General features: G+C 36.8%; 1 protein-coding gene across 13 annotated transcripts in view; it reads left to right on the top strand.

Moving 5' to 3' along the window:
* PLCB4 (phospholipase C beta 4) overlaps positions 1-19973 on the top strand; it is a 200677-nt gene that overhangs the window by 121715 nt on the left and 58989 nt on the right. For all 13 annotated transcript variants that reach the window (XM_040551655.1, XM_040551652.1, XM_040551647.1 and 10 more), the window contains 10 exons: positions 4082-4161; positions 4695-4748; positions 10036-10117; positions 11238-11338; positions 11956-12013; positions 16631-16739; positions 17704-17914; positions 18528-18621; positions 19264-19343; positions 19802-19886. In XM_040551655.1, coding sequence (XP_040407589.1) covers positions 4082-4161; positions 4695-4748; positions 10036-10117; positions 11238-11338; positions 11956-12013; positions 16631-16739; positions 17704-17914; positions 18528-18621; positions 19264-19343; positions 19802-19886 — 954 coding nt within the window. The remainder of the gene's footprint in view (positions 1-4081; positions 4162-4694; positions 4749-10035; positions 10118-11237; positions 11339-11955; positions 12014-16630; positions 16740-17703; positions 17915-18527; positions 18622-19263; positions 19344-19801; positions 19887-19973) is intronic.

Genomic DNA, 19973 nt, shown 5'->3' with positions numbered 1-19973 from the left:
CTTATTCCAGTCTACAGCGTACTTAGATTTTGGCCTCTTGTGCCAGCCTAAGGGTTTGTGTTTAAGGTATCTTTGTCTTCATTTTTATTTCTTTTCTTGGTTGTTGTTTCTCTAAGATTAGATAGCAGGGCCCAGATTCCTCTTCTATATGAATCCAGAGTAATTATTGGTATATAGAGAGCCATTTAGGAGCTCCATTGACAGATTAAAGGTACTAAGCCATTTTGAAAATCTGAAAATGTTTAGCATTAGTATAAATGAGAAAAAAATGTATCTTGTATTTCTATCAAAAAACATTTTGCAACTCTGTTTTCTGTAAGACCAAAGTGAAGTATCTACCTCACTTCAGTTTCATCTTGTAGGATTTTCCTTCTTTGCAGACATAGCAATATGGAGATGCTGAGCACAAAGGAAAAGAGTTGAGGATCTTTATCCCTGTTTACTTGCATAGGTTTACATGTTTTGCACCTTCATCTGTAAAATCAGCAGTGCTCTCACAGCACACAAGTGTTGCCACTGCTGTGTTCTTTGTGGTGTGTTAGCTGGGAAAAGGCTGAACTCTTTCATCTCTTCCACCATGTCATCAGACAGCTGTACGTTTAATCTGGCAATGCTTTGCTGACAGAAAAGAATATGTTGCACCTTGACTTTTGTCATATAGTATTCGGGCTTTGGATACTTTATGAATATCTGTGCACTGGATAACATTGCCTTAAAAGTGATTATGGAGGTTGTTATTTGGAAACCATTCTAGCTCAGAAGGATGTTTCACGTTGACCAGTTGACAAAGAATTTGAATGTATTGCACTGAGCCTGTATACCAATCTGTGGATGAGGAATTTTTTTCATCCTATGTCATTTCAATTCTACATAGTGTCTTCACAATCCAGAAACATTTTTTTTTTCCTCAGCTCTCTTATTCCCAATTTTAATTTGCAGCCAGCTGGTAGCCATGAGGAAGATCTGATGAAACACTCCAGAAATTACTTTAGCCCCAAACTGAAGCCCAGGCAGCCAGATGCTACATCATCGTGCAGCTGTGTGATGTGACACAGATAAAAAAGTGTGGCTCTTGAGCTCCCATATCCTGCCCAGGGGACATCGTGCCAATGTAAAGACGATTCATAGATGGGCAGAGACTTTGAGGTTAATCTCTTGCTTGGTGCCAGCAGAGATGTGATGCTTTTGTGTTTTATCAGCATTTGGCTGCAGTTTTGTGCCCTTTCAGTGAACATGAACCGAGTTCCTGATTTGGCATCTCTGTCAGGAAAGGGCCTTATCACTAAGTAAAGATTAGGGAGTCCCTCTAAAGTGGGAATCATCAGGATACTTCCTGCAAAGAAATTGCTTACTAAGTGCTTAGTGAGTTCTCACTGTATCTACTTTTTTCTAGCAGTGTTGGGTTTTGTTTGTTTGTTTGTTTGTTTGTTTTTGGCAGCTGTTCCTAATATATCGAAGTAACTTTGGAAATGAATGCTGGGTAATCTTACTGCTAAATGTTAAATTTTCTCATATCTGGTGTAGTTGCAGTCTGTTGCCTTCAAATCAAAATGGATCTGCGTGTGTTTATTTCCTGTTGAAATGGTGTCATCGGCAGTACTGCACTGATGACGTTTTTTTAGCAGAAATAAATGTCTTTTTTTTTTTTTTTTTTTTAAGGCAATCTTATTCATAACATGCATTTTGCCTAACTAAATCTTGCAGGATTCTTTTATGTTTGTTTGTTTGCAGTGCATATACCATTTTACTTTCTGGGTCAGTGTTAAAAGGTTGAGTTGCTTGTGAGGGAATAGAGAAAATAAATTTTTATATAGCTGTGACAGTGTTAGTGTAGCAATAAAGTGACATTTTACTCTAATTTATCAAATTAAATAAGTAAAATAATTGATAAATCAGAGTCAAGTTTCCACAGTTCCAGGGAATCTAAATATATGTGAGACTTGTTCAGACACTTTTCCTGAAATTATTGCAAGCAATCTTCCTGTATCATCTTTGGTGAGGGAACATTTGTAGGAAAAGATATGTGCTCCCTAAGTCGGTCAATGGCTTCCAATTATATTAGTTTTAATAATAATAATAAAATATCTCTCCCCATGATCCTTACTTTCTTTATATCCCTAGACAGCACATCCATACTCTGACTACTAAGTCCATTTATTCATGAAGTTGGGAAAAGAGAAATGGGAGAACAGACTAGTGGGCTGTTTTCAAGCCCAGGTGTGGAAGCCGCTTTAGAGGTGACACCACATCCTGTATGTCTGGGAGTTGTGAGTGGTGGGGAAGTGGCTGCCTTTTGCCCTGGCAGGGACTTGCTAAGCCTGAAAATATAGGGTAGGTTGGGCTATTAGGGCACAATGAGGCAGCAAGGGCAGAGCAAATGTTACAGGGAAAGAGAGAGAAAGAGCAGTGCTTGGAAAGAAGAGTAATTGATGGAGTGTCCGCTTGCATTACCTCACTGCCTGGTTGTCTGTTGGACTGTCTGCTTGCTCATGTGATGAATGTATGTGGTATCTTGTGTATTTCAAATGTGATAACAAAATCAAAGGTAAATAATTCTGTGAATTATAACAAGAAGAATGATTGAAAAGCATAAAAACACACCTGAGAAACCCCACATACTATGCCTTTCTCTTAAGTCAGACTTTTATTTTCAGACGATTCTCAGATACACACTTTATCCATTTGTATGCATTACTTCCTAAAAAAAGAATAACTTAAAAAGGAATATATAAGTATTAATAAATGTCTTAGTAAGTGGATGATTTGTCCAAAGTCAGATAGATCTATAAGGTTCATTTAAGGGAGTCTGACAACAATTTGTTGTTTAAAAGGAAGTTTGTGATGGGCTTATAATGTGTCACAAGTACAAGGGTCTGCTTGAGTGTGTTTATTTGTTGAGTGGACACCTTAAACCTTTTTTTTGCATTATTTTAGCCAATGGGATTTAAATACATGCAATTCACAATATGTCCAAAGACACTAGTATTCCTCCTATATAAATGCTGTTTGTTTTTTTTAAATCTGATTTTCAGATGTACAGCACTCATTCATGAAAATGAAAATATATTAATCTCCATCTATTTTTGAGTGTCAAATTCTGGATCCTGCCCAAGTCAGTTCAAGCAGCACACACAGAATTTGGCCGGAAGCAAGAAGCTTTATTCATAAGGTTGATGTTAAGCAGTGGACTGAATCCCCTCTCAGTTCCACCAGTGTAATTTATCTGTTGAGTAATCCTAGCATTACAATGGCATAATTGAGATCAAACTTGGCCTGTAATGCTATCGTTTTTTTCTCTTCCTATAGCTTCATCCTGCCAGGATTCTCAGTGAAATCAATGAGAGTTCATGTTAAGGTCTAATCCTTAAGCTTCTGCTATACAGCGCTACCAAGTCTAGGTACAAGCTATAGTGGAAAAAAAGATCCATAAAAAGGAATTACATAAGTGATGTAATGCTGCTGTTGGCTAAAAGTCATCCCAATGATTACTGGAATGTTTGCTTTTTAAGGATGAAAGCCAGGAAGAAAACAGGACTAAATATGTAACAGGGTGTTTAGATGAGGTCAGCATCAGAGAGCAACTGTTGTACATCCCTGTGGTCTGCTCTAGTTTATTAATATTTTGTTTCATTCCTTTTTCTAACACTGGACCAGTTAAATATGTCATCACATATTGTATAATGTTGCTTAGTAATAGCTAACAATGCCAGCAACGACTGAAAGGGAGGCATATATTTATATGGGCTATAACTAGAAAGCTTAATAAATCAATCAGTGGACTGCTTTCCTTTGCTGGCAGTAAACTGTTTTAATAGCACCACAGATGCTGCATGTGGTACTTAGAAGAATGGAAAGCACAATCACTTTGTTTAGTGAAGGATAACATATCAATGGGTAAAATGCAGCTGGACTTTTTTGTGGTGTTGTAGGCTGTGAAGTGGGTGAGTTCTTTTCCTTAACTCAGAACATTAACATTATCCATAGCTGCAAGGAAGAAAAGCCTTCCGTCAAGACAAACTTTCCAATTTCTTCCATCTACAGTTTCCCTAATTTGGTGCTTCTGTATTTTCATGTTTTTCAGCAATGGGTAGAAGGACTTGGATCCATCATACATAACTTTAGAGCTAACAATGTCAGTCCAATGACATGTCTCAAGAAACAGTAAGTTACCTTCTTTCCTCCCCTTTTCTCCTTTTTTCTAGCCTTATAATTTCATTCTTACATTTCTTTTAAATTATTTTTAAAAATACAGTGTAATAAACTGAATGGTGTTAAATTAGTTTAAGATTTATCCTTCGTTGTGATCAGAAGAGGTCTCAAGTCTATATTTGGCACCTGCCCAAGAGAAATTATAAGAGAATTTATAACCGTTCATTTGATTTGTTGATGTTGTATGTTTTAATTATTGTCTGGATTGTTCTTTTGCTGATGTATATGGAAACAGAATCCCATGAGTCTTTCTTCTTTTCAAACTCCTGTTAACTGATATGCTGATTCTTTTGGGCTGCTTTTTGCCCTTACAATTAAAGAACTGCTCTGCCTCAAACACTAAAAGACTACAGAGAAATATTTTTTATTACCAAACAATCATCTCTTTATACTCATTTCACAAGGATGTCAGTAATCTGAAGCTTAATATAAGTATCCTAATTTTAACAAATAGTATTTTTAAAATATTTGTTTCTTAATTTCAGTTGGATGAAGCTGGCCTTTCTAACAAATACAAATGGGAAAATTCCAGTTCGGAGGTAAGCTCAACTGGGCATTCAAGTTTTTATCAAGTACTGGTTATATAATGTTAATAACAATTCTGTGGCTTAGTAACTAAATACAATACCAACTTTATCACTGTCTAACACGTATATAAGAACAAGCATAGAACTAGATATACTGAGCTGAGTTACATGCCTCCTTGGAAACTAGGGAGGACTTCTTATCAGCCTAATGATTTTTCTCTTAGTCCGTTTTAAAGATATGATTGCTTGTAATTGTTTTCAGTCACGAAGAGCTAAGAGCATCAGCTTTCTCAGCTTACAACTCTTCAAACTCTGGGAAGGGTTTTTCATAAAATACTTAACAGAAGAGCTATATAAAAATGCAGGCCAGTTAAGTAGGGGACAGAGGTACATTGTAAAATGTAGTTCTTCATAAAAGAGAGAGATACAGCTCTGCCAAAATTATTTCTGCTTTTATAGGAACCCCCAGGATAACATTTGGTTTTCTCCACATGGTAAATGAATCATTTGGTTAGTTGTCAGTGACTGAAAAGCTAGAACAGTGTATTTTCAGTACAGCTATTAACTATTTCAGGCTACTGATTTTCAGTCTTCTCTGGCTAGGCAAATAATTCTCCCTGCCCTGCTCTAGATGTTCTTGCCAATACGTTGAGCTTCTTTCCTTCTCATCCAGTATGTGGAACCCCCACTTTTGGAGCATGCTGATTTTTCATGAGGAGGAACACACAGAAAAGAACAATAAAAAGGACTTTGTAAAGTAAACCTTACAGATATTTTTTTCCATGCAAGAAAGAGAGGATTATGCATCTTCAGAATCTGCAAAAAGATAAAGGGCCTGCTATGCTGCCCTCCAGGTTTCTTTAGTTTCATGATTCAAGTAACACCTTGACAATGTTAAGGCTGCTTCAGTGTATTAATTTTTCAGCTTTCACATTGCCAAGCTCCTGCCTATTCCTGAAACTTGAACTGAACTGCCATGAGGCATCTCCTGTGCAGAGGTCCCATGAGTAATATCAACTGAAAGGTAAAGATGTGGGAACAGTATTAGAGGAGCAAATTCATTTTCAAGACATCAGAGCTTTATGTCTGTGTTTGAACACAGAGCTTTATTCCTCAGAATTGAATGAATAGTGTGCTAGCTTGTCTGAAACTTTTTCCACCTTGAAATATTTTACCTTTCATTTAGGGAGGCACAAGTTCTCTCTGCTGTGCTATAGCAGACTAACTTACTTATGTAGACAAGGCCGCATATTGCTGAAGAGAGTCCAGTCCACTGGCTTGTTATTCCAGTGAATTAAATCATCCTGTCAGATTTAGAGTTTGGATTGTGGAAGACTTAAACAGTCTCTTAAAGTTGAATAGTTTTTCTTAAAAGTGAACTTTGAAAAAAGTAACTTAAAAGTAACTTTGAAGTTAAGTTCACTTTAAGTGAACTTAAAAAGAACTTTCCAGTTCCAAGAGTGCCAGGTTGACACAAATTGGTCTCTAAAAGCTTAATTTCTTACAAAAACGATTTGCAGTGTGAATTTGTAAAGAATCTACTATTCCATGCTGTGCTGAGGGAACCTGAATCTTTACATGTTCAAGGAATTCATTACGTTGTTGTGGGTAAAATGTGGCAACCTTTTTGTGCTCATCCAGTAAGCACTGTATCACGGGCTGAAAGGAATAGGAGAGATGTCAGCAAGAGGAATGACAACGCAGGGGAAAAATCAGACCGTTCTCTAGACCTGTCTTGGAAAAAAGGTTGAACCAGAGCTCTGTCCTCCCCTCCACAGCGGAGCCCTGATGGAGGACAGTGAAATCATGAAAGTGGCCTGATCCAGCAACACCTGCTTATTATGAAGTGAGACACAGGCACACAGATCTCTCATCACTGGGTAACCTCTCCTCCTCCCACAAGCACTTAGTGCAAAGGAAGAGTATGGGGGAGAAGACAAGGAATAGGAGGAGCTAGATGCATGAGGAGAAGGGTACGCGGATGAGGAAACCAGCTGAAGGAAGGCAAGTCAAGAAGCACCAGGAAATTTGGGCAGAATGCTTCTGCTATGCGTTGAGTTTCAGGTTGTTTACCCAAGTAAATCTTCCTACTGATTTAAACTACTGATGCTTCACATTCAACAGACCTCCAGATTGCTATGGTCAGTCCCTCCCATATTACCTCCTTGTTTTAAAATTCAGTGTCTTCTAGTCAGCTGTGCTCTGTCAAACATCCACCTCCTCCTGCTGCTCAGAGACCCCTATAGCAGTGACTGTAGCTCTGGGGATACAGATAGGAATGTTATCCTCTCAGAAGGAGAATACCTAGCAGGTCTGTTAAGCTATAGGAATGTGTATCGCAAGATCCCCTCTAGTTCACTTTTACATAGAAATGAAGTAAAATCCCGAGGAAAAAATCTCACCTGGGAAGTTAGAGCTCTGCATTTCTTTCTAGGTTTAATACAGATTGTTGCAGCCAACACATGGGCATAGAAAATGACAAAGCTTGAGAAGGTGAAAATCCTTAGGCTGTCAGTGGTAAATGGTGCAAATATTCCTGACTCCTTGTTAGTACTGTCGGGGTTGCAAGGTCATGGAGATTCTTCTCAGCTGCTATTGGATTTGAACCTAATCTGGGGCATATATTTATTACTATCAATGTAATGTGCTTGAGAGAGAAGAAATACTAGCAGTTAGTAGCGCAAAAGCCTTAGGAGAACACTGGTTAAAATATTTTGTATTTTCAGATTTTCAGACTACTATAAATGATAACAGAAAAGGTCAGTGCTTGTTAACATAAAAAAATACTCTGTTTCTGCAGCTTTCCATTGGCAGAAAACAGGTTTTCTGTATGTGAAAGTTGTGCCTGTTAGATAGAGCCTGGCTGGAAACGAACTTAGGTCAACCTATGATCATCCATTGGTATGACTACATTTAAAAGAGTTTGAGTTAATTTAGCATCTAACTATGAAGATTAAAAAAAAAAAAAAGACTAAATTTGTTTCATACTGGTTTAATTAAGTTAATTTGAAATTACACATTTTAGTAAATAAGCTTTGTATTGATTACTCCAGAGTGCCTGGAAGAAATGTCTGCTCCTATAGTTAGATGATGGTTGGAAATCGTAGTTTTAGATGATTTTTTTGTACAGTATACACAGTGGTACTTCCAGTTCTAGCCAAACTGATAAATTCAGTGTAGCCAGAATAACTGATTGTTTTGAACAGTCTCTGTGTTGATTTGATATTTGAAGTAATGATTTGAAAGTGGTAAATATTTTGAAATAACCAAGTTATTGAATCCATCAAAAGGCAAGGTAGATTGATAACCCTCAGTCCTAGATTTGAAGTATTTTAAAAAATGAAAGAGCACATTGATACATTGTCCCCCACCCTCACAAACAACAAAAAAAAAAGGTAAGAAAGAAAAAAAAAAATCCACCATAGAACATGAGGAGTTAACACCTGTAGGTATCTATCAACCAGCAACTTGTTTGTGTCAGAAATAATCCAATTTTTTTCCAAGGTATACAACAAGATGAATGTAAATATGCTAGGATGAAGTCTCTTCAGATAGAATAAAAAATAGTTTTATTTACAGTACCCTTAGCAAAATGAAAGTATACTTTTAAACTCTTTTTTAATTCATGTACTTGTTTCTAGACTGCTGCTCTCATTACAAATCATTGCTATATTTGCTGTTATCTTTAGTGAAGTAGATGGTTTGATACCAAAAAGAAGTTTTCTGCAGCCATGGGATCTTGGCTCTCCGTTTCTGAGTCATTACTTATGCCAATATTACACATTTGGCATTATATTTATTATTGGAGCCTGATTCATTAGAACAGGCATAGAATTTTTACAGGGCTGGAGACAGATTATAAATTATAGACCTGATGTTATTCAGTGTCATAGCATTAGGAGAAAATAGCTGCTTGAGATGTATATTTTTTTTAAGAAACAGGTGCCTAAAGTTAAGCTCATTCTATAATTCAGTGAAAACATCACAGTACTTAGCTTTGGAAGTCAAATAACTTAATTATGTACCTAAACAGGGACATGGGAACCTGTTGTAAGAACCCAGTAAAAAAATAGCCAAGATAGGTTAAAATACTACTTCATCACTTGGATCTTTGGCTTCCTGATCTTCATTTTATTAGTATGAAAATATTTACATAGGAGTCTTAGAGTGTTTTGGAGAGTAGAACAACTGTGAATTGCTATGGCAACAAATAACAGCAACTGTTGATTTCACATCTTTCACCTTGTGAAATTATTTAGTATGCATGAGACTAACAAAAAGACTCCGCAAACGATTGTCTTGATGATAACAAGCAACTTATTCTCATGAGGCAGCTATAGGGTATTTCCCACAATACAGGTTTTCTTAGTATTAGCAATAGATACTGGATACAGACCTCAGTTTTCCCCTCCAGATTGAGACGTCAAAATCAAGGAGTTCTGGGATGCATCTTTTTAGCTTAGACCCTGGAAAGGAGGAGAGTGTCAAATTTGGATCTACTTTTCCAGAGCCAGAGGCTGTTCAAACTTGTCTCAAATGGAAACAGAAATAGACCAAATGTTTTTACATTAAACATGCCAAATATCTAAGCTTTAAATGGAATTACTGTTTTGTGGAAGTAAATGGATGTTAATCAGTTTGGTGGAAACCTACTTAAATGCATAGTACATCTAGAACAGGGGCATTCATAATGCGTGCAAGGCAAGGGAGCATTCAAAGGGAGGAGTGAGCACTGCAGCTGGTGAAGGAGCAGAGAATAAGATCTGACATGCATCTAGGAGTCCCTGGCTAGCAGAGGCTGCTTGAAAAGGAAAGAGGAAGGAACCTGCCATTGGGAATGGTTCAGGCCTACCTTAAGGGTGATATGGGAGGCATAGGTTAATGCTTGGAAAGGAAGAGAAGTCACTGCAAGCAGGAAAGCCTGGAGCCATGAGTCTTCTCACTTGTTGAATCTGCTACTTTTTAAACAGTCATTTATCTATGTGTGGAGGTGAAAAGATCCAAAAGAATAATGCTTTTCATAGCTCCATATCCCAGTATACTGAAAAAAACAGCAATTCTTCTGTTCTTTTTGCAGTTCATTATTTTGATGTTTTCTAATGGATAGCTTGCAGGCAGAACACTGCTGCTCTGTGAAACATGGAGCATTTTTTCAGCTGCACTATTACTTGGAAGATGCTTATATTCATCAGTTGAAGTTGGAGGAAAATGTTGGCAGTAAAAAGCAAGAGAGAGAGAACTGATTGTTTAAAAAGTTACTAACATTTTTCCCTTTTTTTCCCCCACTCTTTTGTTTTAGCATTACCAGAACCTTTGCATCAGGTAAAACAGAAAAAGTGATCTTTCAGGCACTTAAGGAATTAGGTCTTCCCAGTGGAAAGGTATTTTGCATTTTTGAATAACTTCTTTGTACATTAATAAACTGATGAATCATTCATATTCATATCTGTGATCAAAGTCGTATGCATCATGCAAAAACGTGTATTGTTCGTGAGTAGCTTATTCATCACTGTAGATTGTTTACTAAAATCAAAATGTAATCAAATCTTTATGACATAGCGATCCTTAAACCTCTTAAATGAGGCTTGTCTTCTTTTCTGTAATAACTGCCTCGCCCCATGCATTTATACAAAGCACGAGTGCAGAACATGGCTGCATGCTGCCCTCTCAGTTGTGTTTCTTGGATTCCTCCTGCTTTTTGCTCCCCTCCACTGAAGAACTGCTCTCCAGCTCTGTCCTGCTTGCAGCTGGAGCCCCTGTCAGCAGCCCCAGAGGGGTGACAGCTGGCTACAGTCATGGTTGGTTTCTTCACCTTTGCTCCCTGCCAAGTCTCCCTTTTTTCATTTTGGAGACTCCAGCCCATAGTTTTTGGCTTGGCACCTGCCAAGGCTGGTGGGAGGCAGCCTGCAGGCTCAGCAGCTCGCTGTCTCCAGCCAGGGAGGGGGAGCGTAGAAAACTGGGTGTCCAGCGGTTGCAGTGCTTGACACCAAGGGTGATTTTTTTGTCCTCACAGCTGCAGTTCTCATCTTGTTCAGCCAAAGAAGGGCACGATACCGAATGTGTTAGCTGTGCATTCCCTCTCATGGAAATTTTATGCACCCCTGTATGAGAGCTGCTTTGCTATTTAAAACCACTGTACCAAACCTGAGACATTTTCTTGAAGTGTCTTGGCTTCAGCATAAGTATCTTGAAGTTAATACACTAGTTTGGATATTTTTTTTAAGCTTCATTAGAAAAAACAAACACTGGGTTCCAAATCTGTGTATGTAGAATTAATGTTGCTGTGAGGTCAGAATATATGAACAACTGACAGATCTGTGATAAAGATGAATTGAGAACTGTTTGGAAAAAATACAAAATAAACTAGGTAAAGTAAATGTATAATGGGTAAAGAGCTAAAACAGTATTTGATTGCTTTTTGTGATGTAAGATAACACTCTTAGGAATAAAGCATATAAGCAGTCTTTTGCTGAATAAATGTGCCTTTGCATTTTGTTGCAGAATGATGAAATTGAGCCTGCAGCATTTACTTATGACAAATTTTATGAGCTCACCCAAAAGATATGTCCCCGAACTGACATAGAGGACCTCTTTAAGAAGATGTAAGTTCAAATGCAATATAATCTTCCTTTAAACTAATTTTATTGTAATTTTAGTCCATATGTAATAGTGACAGAATGCTGTAAAGATTGTTTAACCTTGAATCCTAGTATCATCAGCAATATGTTAAGACAAGCCTTAAGTCTATGTTTTTCCCCTTCCTTCCCTCTCAGATTGTTAATGTAAAAGTTCACTCTGTACTTAGAGCAACTTTTACATGAGTTAGAAGAAGCACCTGGAACTTTTTTTTTTTTGCATTGGCTTTACTAACTACTGTAATTTTAACTTGCTCCTTTAGGTGATTAACACACTATGTGAACTAACTAAATTAAGTAAGATATTTGATGTTTTAAAAGTTTCTTCCTTCAATTTATTCTCAGCTGGAGGACTTACATGTTGTTTTATGAAGTAATGTATGTTAAATTATAGCAAGTAAAGGAGATATATTGTGTCAAGCATAGACAGTTTGTTTTCTGTGACTGTTCATTTTGAGATTATAAAGTTATTTTAGGTAGAGAAGTGGAAGGTTTTAGAAGTATTGACAATGTCAACATGTAAATCATACCTACTTGTAGCATCATATATGAAAACTTACATTCTCTAATAAATTTCTTTTCAGCAATGGAGACAAAACTGATTATTTAACGGTAGACCAATTAGTGAGCTTTCTAAATGAAGTAAGCTTTTTCATACATTAACTACCATACAAGTCTGTCTGCAGTGGCTTGCTTCTTCCAGTCTATCCATTGCATGTATCATGCCATGATTTGCTATGCTTCTGATCTGCTGATCTTTCCATTATGGTAACATCCAGGTGCAAAAATCAGCTCCAACCTTGTATGTTCTTGTGCTTTCTACATGTTGGCTTTTGCAGATTGCATCTGTAGATTATTTGCTTGTTTTCTTGTGTTGTGTATGTTTAATACATTTTATACTGTTTCATTCGATGCGTTTTTATTAAAAATACATCCAGTATTTTATTATAAGCAATTATTTTTACCTAAAGGCCACAGATAAATATATCTGCTTATCCCTTTGAATAATAGAAGAAATGAAATAGGCTTTTAAAAACATTGGTTTGATTCTACTGTACAGTATATTTCTATCTATTACAAATCTAAGAGCTAAGAGAGTATTTTAAGGGTTTGTATATGATTTTTAAAATAGTATGTGTGCAGCATAAGAGGAAATATTTTTATTGCTGTATTTCCAGAATACAGTTGTTGGCAAGAGTATTTAGTATTTCTTAAAAACATCATGAGTGTGCAAATAAACAGTGTGAGGGGGTTCTTTTTTTTTTCTTTTTTTTTTTTTTCTATTCCTAAAGCACAGTAAGTTGTGGAAGGCTGACTCTATCAGAATTGCAACAGCAAATGCACTATGTAGATTTAACAAGAACTTACACATGGAAAATAAGTACATTCTACCTGGGTTTGTACCAATACATTCTTGTCATCTAGAACATGGGTAGCTGCTTTACTTCTCTGCATGATGCATGATCTTTTAGGGACCAAAAGCCTTACCAAAATTCTTTCCTTCTAAAATTATTTTACTATTTACAAATCCATTTATATTTATATCAGAAATGTATATATTTCTGATACTGCTATATTAAGATTCAAGCAATAAGTTCCCCCATAGAAAAATCAAATAGATCATATTCAGAATTCATAGATCAATTTCAGAGTAAAATTTTCTTTTTCAGTTGGGAATGCACTCATTCTTCATCGAACCAAATTACATATAAAAAATAATATTCAAAAAGAAGAGCATCTCCCCTGTGAGGGGAGGCTGAGAGACCTGGGTCTGTTCAGCCTTCAGAAAAGAAAACTGAGAGGGGATCTTATCAATGTTTATAAAGACCTGAAGTGTGGGAGACAAAGCGATATGGCCAACCTCTTTTCAGTTGTTTGTGGGGACAGGACAAGGGGCAACGGCCACAAAATGGAGCACAGGAAGTTCTGCACCAACATGCGAAAGAACTTCTTCACGGTGAGGGCTGCCCAGGGAGATTGTGGAGTCTCCTTCTCTGGAGATATTCAAGACCCATCTGGACGCCTATGTGTGCAATTTGCTCTAGGAAACCTGCTTTGGCAGGGGGGTTGACCCAATAATCTGTCAAGGTCCCTTCCAACCCCTACAGTTCTGTGATTCTGTGATTAATACTTCATGACTAATGGTTGTTTCCCTTTAGTTGGTGACTAGAGCTGGGAAAAAAATGTAGAAAAGTTTTATAGAATGGCACATTTAGTCTGATGACTTGAAGCCAATGCCTTTGGCTTAGTGCTTAAGGTATTTTGGTCTTCAAATATATTTGGAGTTTAAAATTTTGGTCATGATTTGAAATGCACTAAATAAACTAAATTCTCCCACCTGGTTTGATCATTTCTGTCCCCTTTACAACAGGCCAGTACTGCAATTAGTAGTGATATTTAATGCTGGAAAATACAAGAAGATTATTTAGGAGAAGGGAATTGCTTGGCAGGGCAATTATTCATGAGAGTCTTTAGCCTAAATTAATTTGAATTCCATAACCTCCAGGGCAGGCCACAAAAACTGTAAGCATTACAGCTTTTTAAGAGAGCATGATGGTATGTTGCTGGGTATAAGTGGAGGGTGAGCATCTGTCCAGTCAAAATGCTGTCTCTATTTGCATTTTAAATGCTTCTGGCTGACAGCTGATTTAGTTGTGTATCAGTATTAAAACTTCTAGGAGGATTTTAGAAATTTAAGTTTTAGAATTTTTTTGTTGTTTTTGTTATTAAGATCAATTTAGAAAAAAGAAAATGTAGTAGAAAAACAGCTGAGGTCACTACTATTGAGATTTGCTCCTGCCATTCATTTGCAGCAATAAATTGTAAGCTAAGTAAATGTCAAAGTGGAAATTCAGTAGTCTGACCAGGATTCAACCTTTCTCCTGGGAAGGAGGTATGAGGAGATTCTTTTCTTTCCCTTTCTTTCCCACTGCCCCCCTCTCTTTCCCACTGTCTTCTTCCCTTTCTTCTTCCTTTCCTCCCTCCCTTCCACTCTCTTGCTTGCTCTTCCTCTCTTCTTCCCATTCATTTACTCTCTCTTTCTGTCTCCCTCTGTTTTTTCATCTCCACATAAGGATGCCATTCTTACCCCACTGCACAGGACAAATTCAAGAAGTAAAATTATTTTGGGCACAAAAGCTACTTTACATCTCAGTTTATATCTGCTCAGAGAGTAGAGTGGAGGCCAGGTCGGGGAGGCTAAATGGTCTTTCTCTCTCTCCAGAACTATACAGGATTTTTTTTTCTTCCCATTCTTTTAGATGGTTCACCCTCATGTGGTTAAGAATGTCTAGGGTAGGGGTTCTCTACTTCATATGGTAACTAGACCAAGCAAAGGCAACTCTGGACATATGCAATTAGTCCAGGGACATGTTGTCTTTCTAGATGAAACTTAATGCTTTTAGTTCCAGTCAGCTTTTATGTTATAGCTGTGCCAGCAAGCTCAGTAATGCAGAAGATTTCCCCAAGATACACTAATAAGCATTCTTCCATTTTTTTTTAAATAACACGTCATCAGTTGTCAGATCTGCTTTGGTTTTTAAACTAAGTAAACATGGAGACATAATTTTATAATGGGGAAAAAAGTTGATAATGAGCAATGGTCATTGCTACAAGAAGAATATTTTGCTCTTAGCTCCTTACAGTAATTCTGGAGAGTCTTATTCTAGAGGAGGCTTTTTTTCTTTATCCCATTTATGTTATTCTGTATGCTTAACTGTAGAAGAATGGGTAAGAGTACTCTTCTTGAGTAAGAACCTTTCTTTCTACTTCTTAAATTTTTTTGAAGTAGTGAAATGTCTTTCATGATATAAAGCTTGTCATTTGTCATATTAGACTGTGCTTTTGCATGCCAGTGTTGTATTGCTGTTCTGTGCTGCTTAGCAAGTTATGTCCTGCATCCAGCTGCTCTCATTTCATATTTCATCTGAGTTTTACTTAGATATCCAGACAGCCGATCTGTAGTGAATGAAAATGCTATAGTTTAGATGCTGCATACTGTCAGTAGCTTTACTTGAAAGATCCCTCTTTAACTGCATGATTAAATTGGCATTGGTTGTAATTTCTTGGAATCAATAAAGCACATTCATCAATGTATTGATTGTAAGAAAAGAGATCAAGTGCTTATTTTTGATTGGAAACTACTTTTCTTCCTGAAAAACTGTCAAAAATATATATATACATAAGGAATTACAGCAAATGCTGATAATGCTGTGCCAAGCCATGTGAACGCCATCCTGTCCACTCCAAATTACTGATCACCGATATGGGGGTGGCCTGTTACATTTCTGAATTCTGCTTAAACTGCAGCTTGAAAACTGCATCTACTGGGGTAAAAGAGTGTTTTCATGGTCATATTTATTTCTTTACATTTTATTGCATCTGCTTACATGCCACTACTCTGTTCAATTCTGTTTTTAATTTTCTTTTAATGGAGAATCAGGCACACAGTGTGCAGCTGTAATCCAGCATGGAGAAAAACAAATGCTATATAGCACAACTGTGAGCAAAACCAAACCAAGACAAAAAACCTCTGAATTTTAGTGTATTAGAAATCACTGCTAAATTGCATCTAGAATACATAGAAATACTAAATATATTATGAAATCTTAATACCATAAATTACTGTGAATTGAGGATACTATAAAGTTCTTCTAAATTGTATATATCTCTTCTAAGAATTTAAGTTTTTTTTGAATAGTGCAGTGTTTCTAGGATTCACAAATAATCATCAGTAGTTTCATATTTCTAAATTCAGGTTTCAAATTATGTATATATAGTATAGCTTTATTTTACTTCCAATTTTTACTTCAGCTATAGATATTGCTGAAGACATGCATTTTTGCAGAGGTGATTACTGTGCCATCAGTCAAGCCTGTCAGTTTACATGATCTACACAAAAGACTGGAAGGAAGAAGAGAGATTTTATAAAGATGAGCTTAGCTATTGTCAACATTTCATTGGCATGTATACCAAGTGCAGTCATTGTTTTCATGAACGAGCAACAGTAAGACCAGTTATACGGTTACAGTGGATTTATTTGGAAATATTTATAATAAAGCTGCCTAAGTTTCTTATGGAAGATAAGGTTTGTTTTCTGTCTAAAGCTAAAGTTGCTGTTGGATAGTCCGAAAGTTTTAGGGCTTTTTTTTTTTTTTTAAATGTCCACTTCTTTCTTTCTCATCTGCAGTAATGAAATGCTCTTGGATGGTAGCCATGCACTATATTGTTTTGCTGAATTCTGTTGTTTTCTAACCTTAGCATCAACGAGATCCTCGGCTCAATGAAATTTTATTTCCCTTTTATGACACAAAAAGAGCAATGCAGATAATTGAGACATATGAGCCAGATGAAGACTTGAAGAGTAAAGGTAAATGTGGGAGGAAATTCAGGATTTGGTATTTTTTAGGCATTTGGGGAATTTGTTCTGAAGCCTGCAAACTTTTTGAAGGGAGATTACGGTCCTTGTGGTCAGGGGCAAGCACTTGCAGGGCTAACCAGTGAAGTAGACCGGGAAACTGATTTGCTGAAAAATATCTCCCCCTCAAAATCAGCGATTTTTCAGAAGGATTAATTCCCTGATCCAGGTTACACTGTGGCCACACAGACAGCCTAGCCTGGTACAAAATGGGAGAGGTTAGCTTGACGTTCGGATTTAGTAAATGGGGAACAGCGTGGCGACTCCTCCTAGAAACAATCGAGCACGTGCCATGTATGAAATAGAAATATTAGTATTAATTACCTGATTCTAATTCTGACTTTTTTTTTTTTAATTCACTCTTCTTTGAGTACTCTTGATTCCAGTGAGTTTTACAAGCTTTTCAAAATAAAAAAGTGTATACTACAGAAGTTGCCATCTGTTTAGGATGGAACATATAAAATCATGTTTTATGAAGGTGGGACTTAATCTAGAACAGGAAAGTGTTGTTCACTAATTTGCAAGGAAGAGGATTTTGCAAGCACAAAGCTGTAGCGGGTGATTGATGTTGGCTTATTCTAGCCAAGAACTGAATTGTGGCTAATTATTTAGAGTCTTTCTTTGACTTATATTTCCAAGAGGTCTTAAATAAATTTGGGAAACCTTTAAAAATTTATCTACTGTCAGGATTCTTTCTTGTACATCTGGTTTTATTATCTGGGGACACAGTGTCAGATTTTGCATCAAGGACACAGTTGCTGGTCAGCTTGGAGCACTGGAAGAAAAGAAGTGTTTGCTTGCAGAAACCTTTAGAGACATACCTTTTTTGCTAGGGTTCATGTTCTGAAAGATAGTTTGAATCCTACCCACTATAAATTTCTAGTAGTAATTTACTATGATTTCTTCTGCCTTCTAGGTCTCATATCAAGTGATGGATTTTGCAGATACTTGATGTCAGATGAAAATGCACCAGTTTTCTTAGATCGTTTGGAATTATATCAAGAAATGGACCATCCTTTGGCTCACTATTTTATCAGTTCCTCTCACAATACGTATTTAACGGGCAGGCAGTTTGGTGGCAAGTCTTCGGTGGAGATGTACAGACAAGTACTTTTGGCTGGATGCAGGTTGGAAGCAGTAGATAAGTCTTTTAATATTTGTGAATCTAATACTTTAAGACTACATAGTATACTTTGGTGAAGATATAGTGTATAACTGAATGCATAAATATATCAATGTGGTAAATGAAAACATACATATTTAAGACTTTGTCACAAAAAACATTGGAAGGCAGTGGGATGTAGAAATTGGTGTCTGGAGTTGGGTTGTAAGAAAGATAAGTTTGATATCAAAATGACAAACAAAGACTTTCAGAGTGCTTCTTGCTTTGTAATTAAGAACCCTATAAGTAAATGAGAATGTTTATGATTTCCTGCTTGATTTCTTGACCTACTAGTATGTGTCACAGTTAACTGAGTAAGATAATAAATAGAAGAGTATTACAGTGCTATTTTTTTCTTCAGGTATTAATATCTTGCCCCACGTATACTGTATTTACAGTAGAATACCTGAAGTAATAAAAGCAGTCTGAAATTACACATGTACAGCTTAAAAGGAATTGCATAATGCCCAAAACTGCTTGGTAACTTACTGCTCTGAACATTGCTGCTCAGAACTTGTCCCAGGCAGCTCACCTGTACTGAAGCAGTAAGAAAGGTGATATTTTTCTTGGGTCTTTAGATGTGTTGAGCTGGACTGTTGGGATGGAAAAGGTGAAGACCAAGAACCAATAATAACGCATGGAAAAGCAATGTGTACAGATATTCTTTTCAAGGTAAATGCCTGACCTCTCCACCTGGCAACAAACCCCAGTAGGACCCCTGGACAAGAATCCATGCAAGGCACCCCTCTCTTCCTCAGCATCTGCCACCGCTCCATTTTGACAGACTGACAAATTGCATAGGCATGGTTTCTTGTTCCCAGATATTAAGGCTCATTTCCTGCTCACGTTACATACCCCTGTGCTACTGCTGCCTTTCCACAAAAAATGCAGAAAGCAGGCTTGATTACTTTGCCCAATATTTTCACATTCGGTGGCTCTTTGAACAGCAGAGTAAATATCCTCCCTGCTGTCTGAGAAGTTCCTTAGCTGTGGAAACAGCCTGAAGATGCAGGAGTCATTCAGGGAAGGGAAGTGCTTCCTGGCAGGATGGAGATGGTAGTAGATTCAAGGGTAGCATTGATGGGTTGCAGGTGAAACTGCAGCTGCAGTTGGGTGCTGGTGCACAGGTTGTTTGTGGGGGGTGAACAGAGAAGAAGGAGCATACTTTTTTTTTTTTCTAGTTCTGGTTTCAGTTGGCACATGTGAAACTCAGTTCTGTGTTTCTGAGGATGAGGAGGAGGACAAAAAAATCTTTTTCATTATGATTGTAATTTGATCTGTTCTAATTTTGAATCCTATTATTGCATTTTAAAGGATGTAATTCAAGCCATTAAGGAAACAGCGTTTGTTACATCAGAATACCCCGTCATTCTTTCATTTGAAAATCACTGCAGGTATATAGTGCCCTTTTTAATATTTTTTTTTAGTACAATGGATGAGAAAGGTGATAAAGCTCAAAAATGCTACTATTTGAATGTACTTGAAAAGTGTGTTGGGCTATGCAGATATGCTGGGTGTTACTTGGAAGGAAATGTACTTTAATAGTCAATTTTTAGCTAGCTTAATAGTAGCAATATTTTTTATCTGTGGTAAAGCTGTGAAATATATTTGCATGTTCCATTAGTTGTGTGGGATTCAGTTAATCTATTTTCTTGGTCTTATTAAATTCATCTCTGTCAGATAATAGACCTTTTTTGACAGTTTAATTACAGTAAAGTAATGTGTCTCAGCTGAGAGAAATTGGGTAGTATATAATTTGGGAAGTCTACATTACTTAGTATTATTCTGTTTTGCTGACTAATAGTGATTTCATTTTTATATTTAAAAAATGAACCAACATCATCTTTTACAGCAAATATCAGCAGTACAAGATGTCAAAATACTGTGAAGATCTTTTTGGAGATCTCCTGTTGAAGCAGCCTCTAGAAACACATCCAGTATGTTATCTTCTGACAGCGTTTCTATTTTTTACATTATCTGTGTTTAAAAGAGACAATAAACTGGGGTCTTATCACCTATAGTTG

Source organism: Cygnus olor, chromosome 3 (genome assembly GCF_009769625.2).
Source record: "Cygnus olor isolate bCygOlo1 chromosome 3, bCygOlo1.pri.v2, whole genome shotgun sequence".
In the NCBI taxonomy this organism is placed as follows: Eukaryota; Metazoa; Chordata; class Aves; order Anseriformes; family Anatidae; genus Cygnus; species Cygnus olor.
The sequence above is the reverse complement of the archived record's forward strand: the minus strand, read 5'-3'. Positions and strand labels throughout refer to the sequence as shown.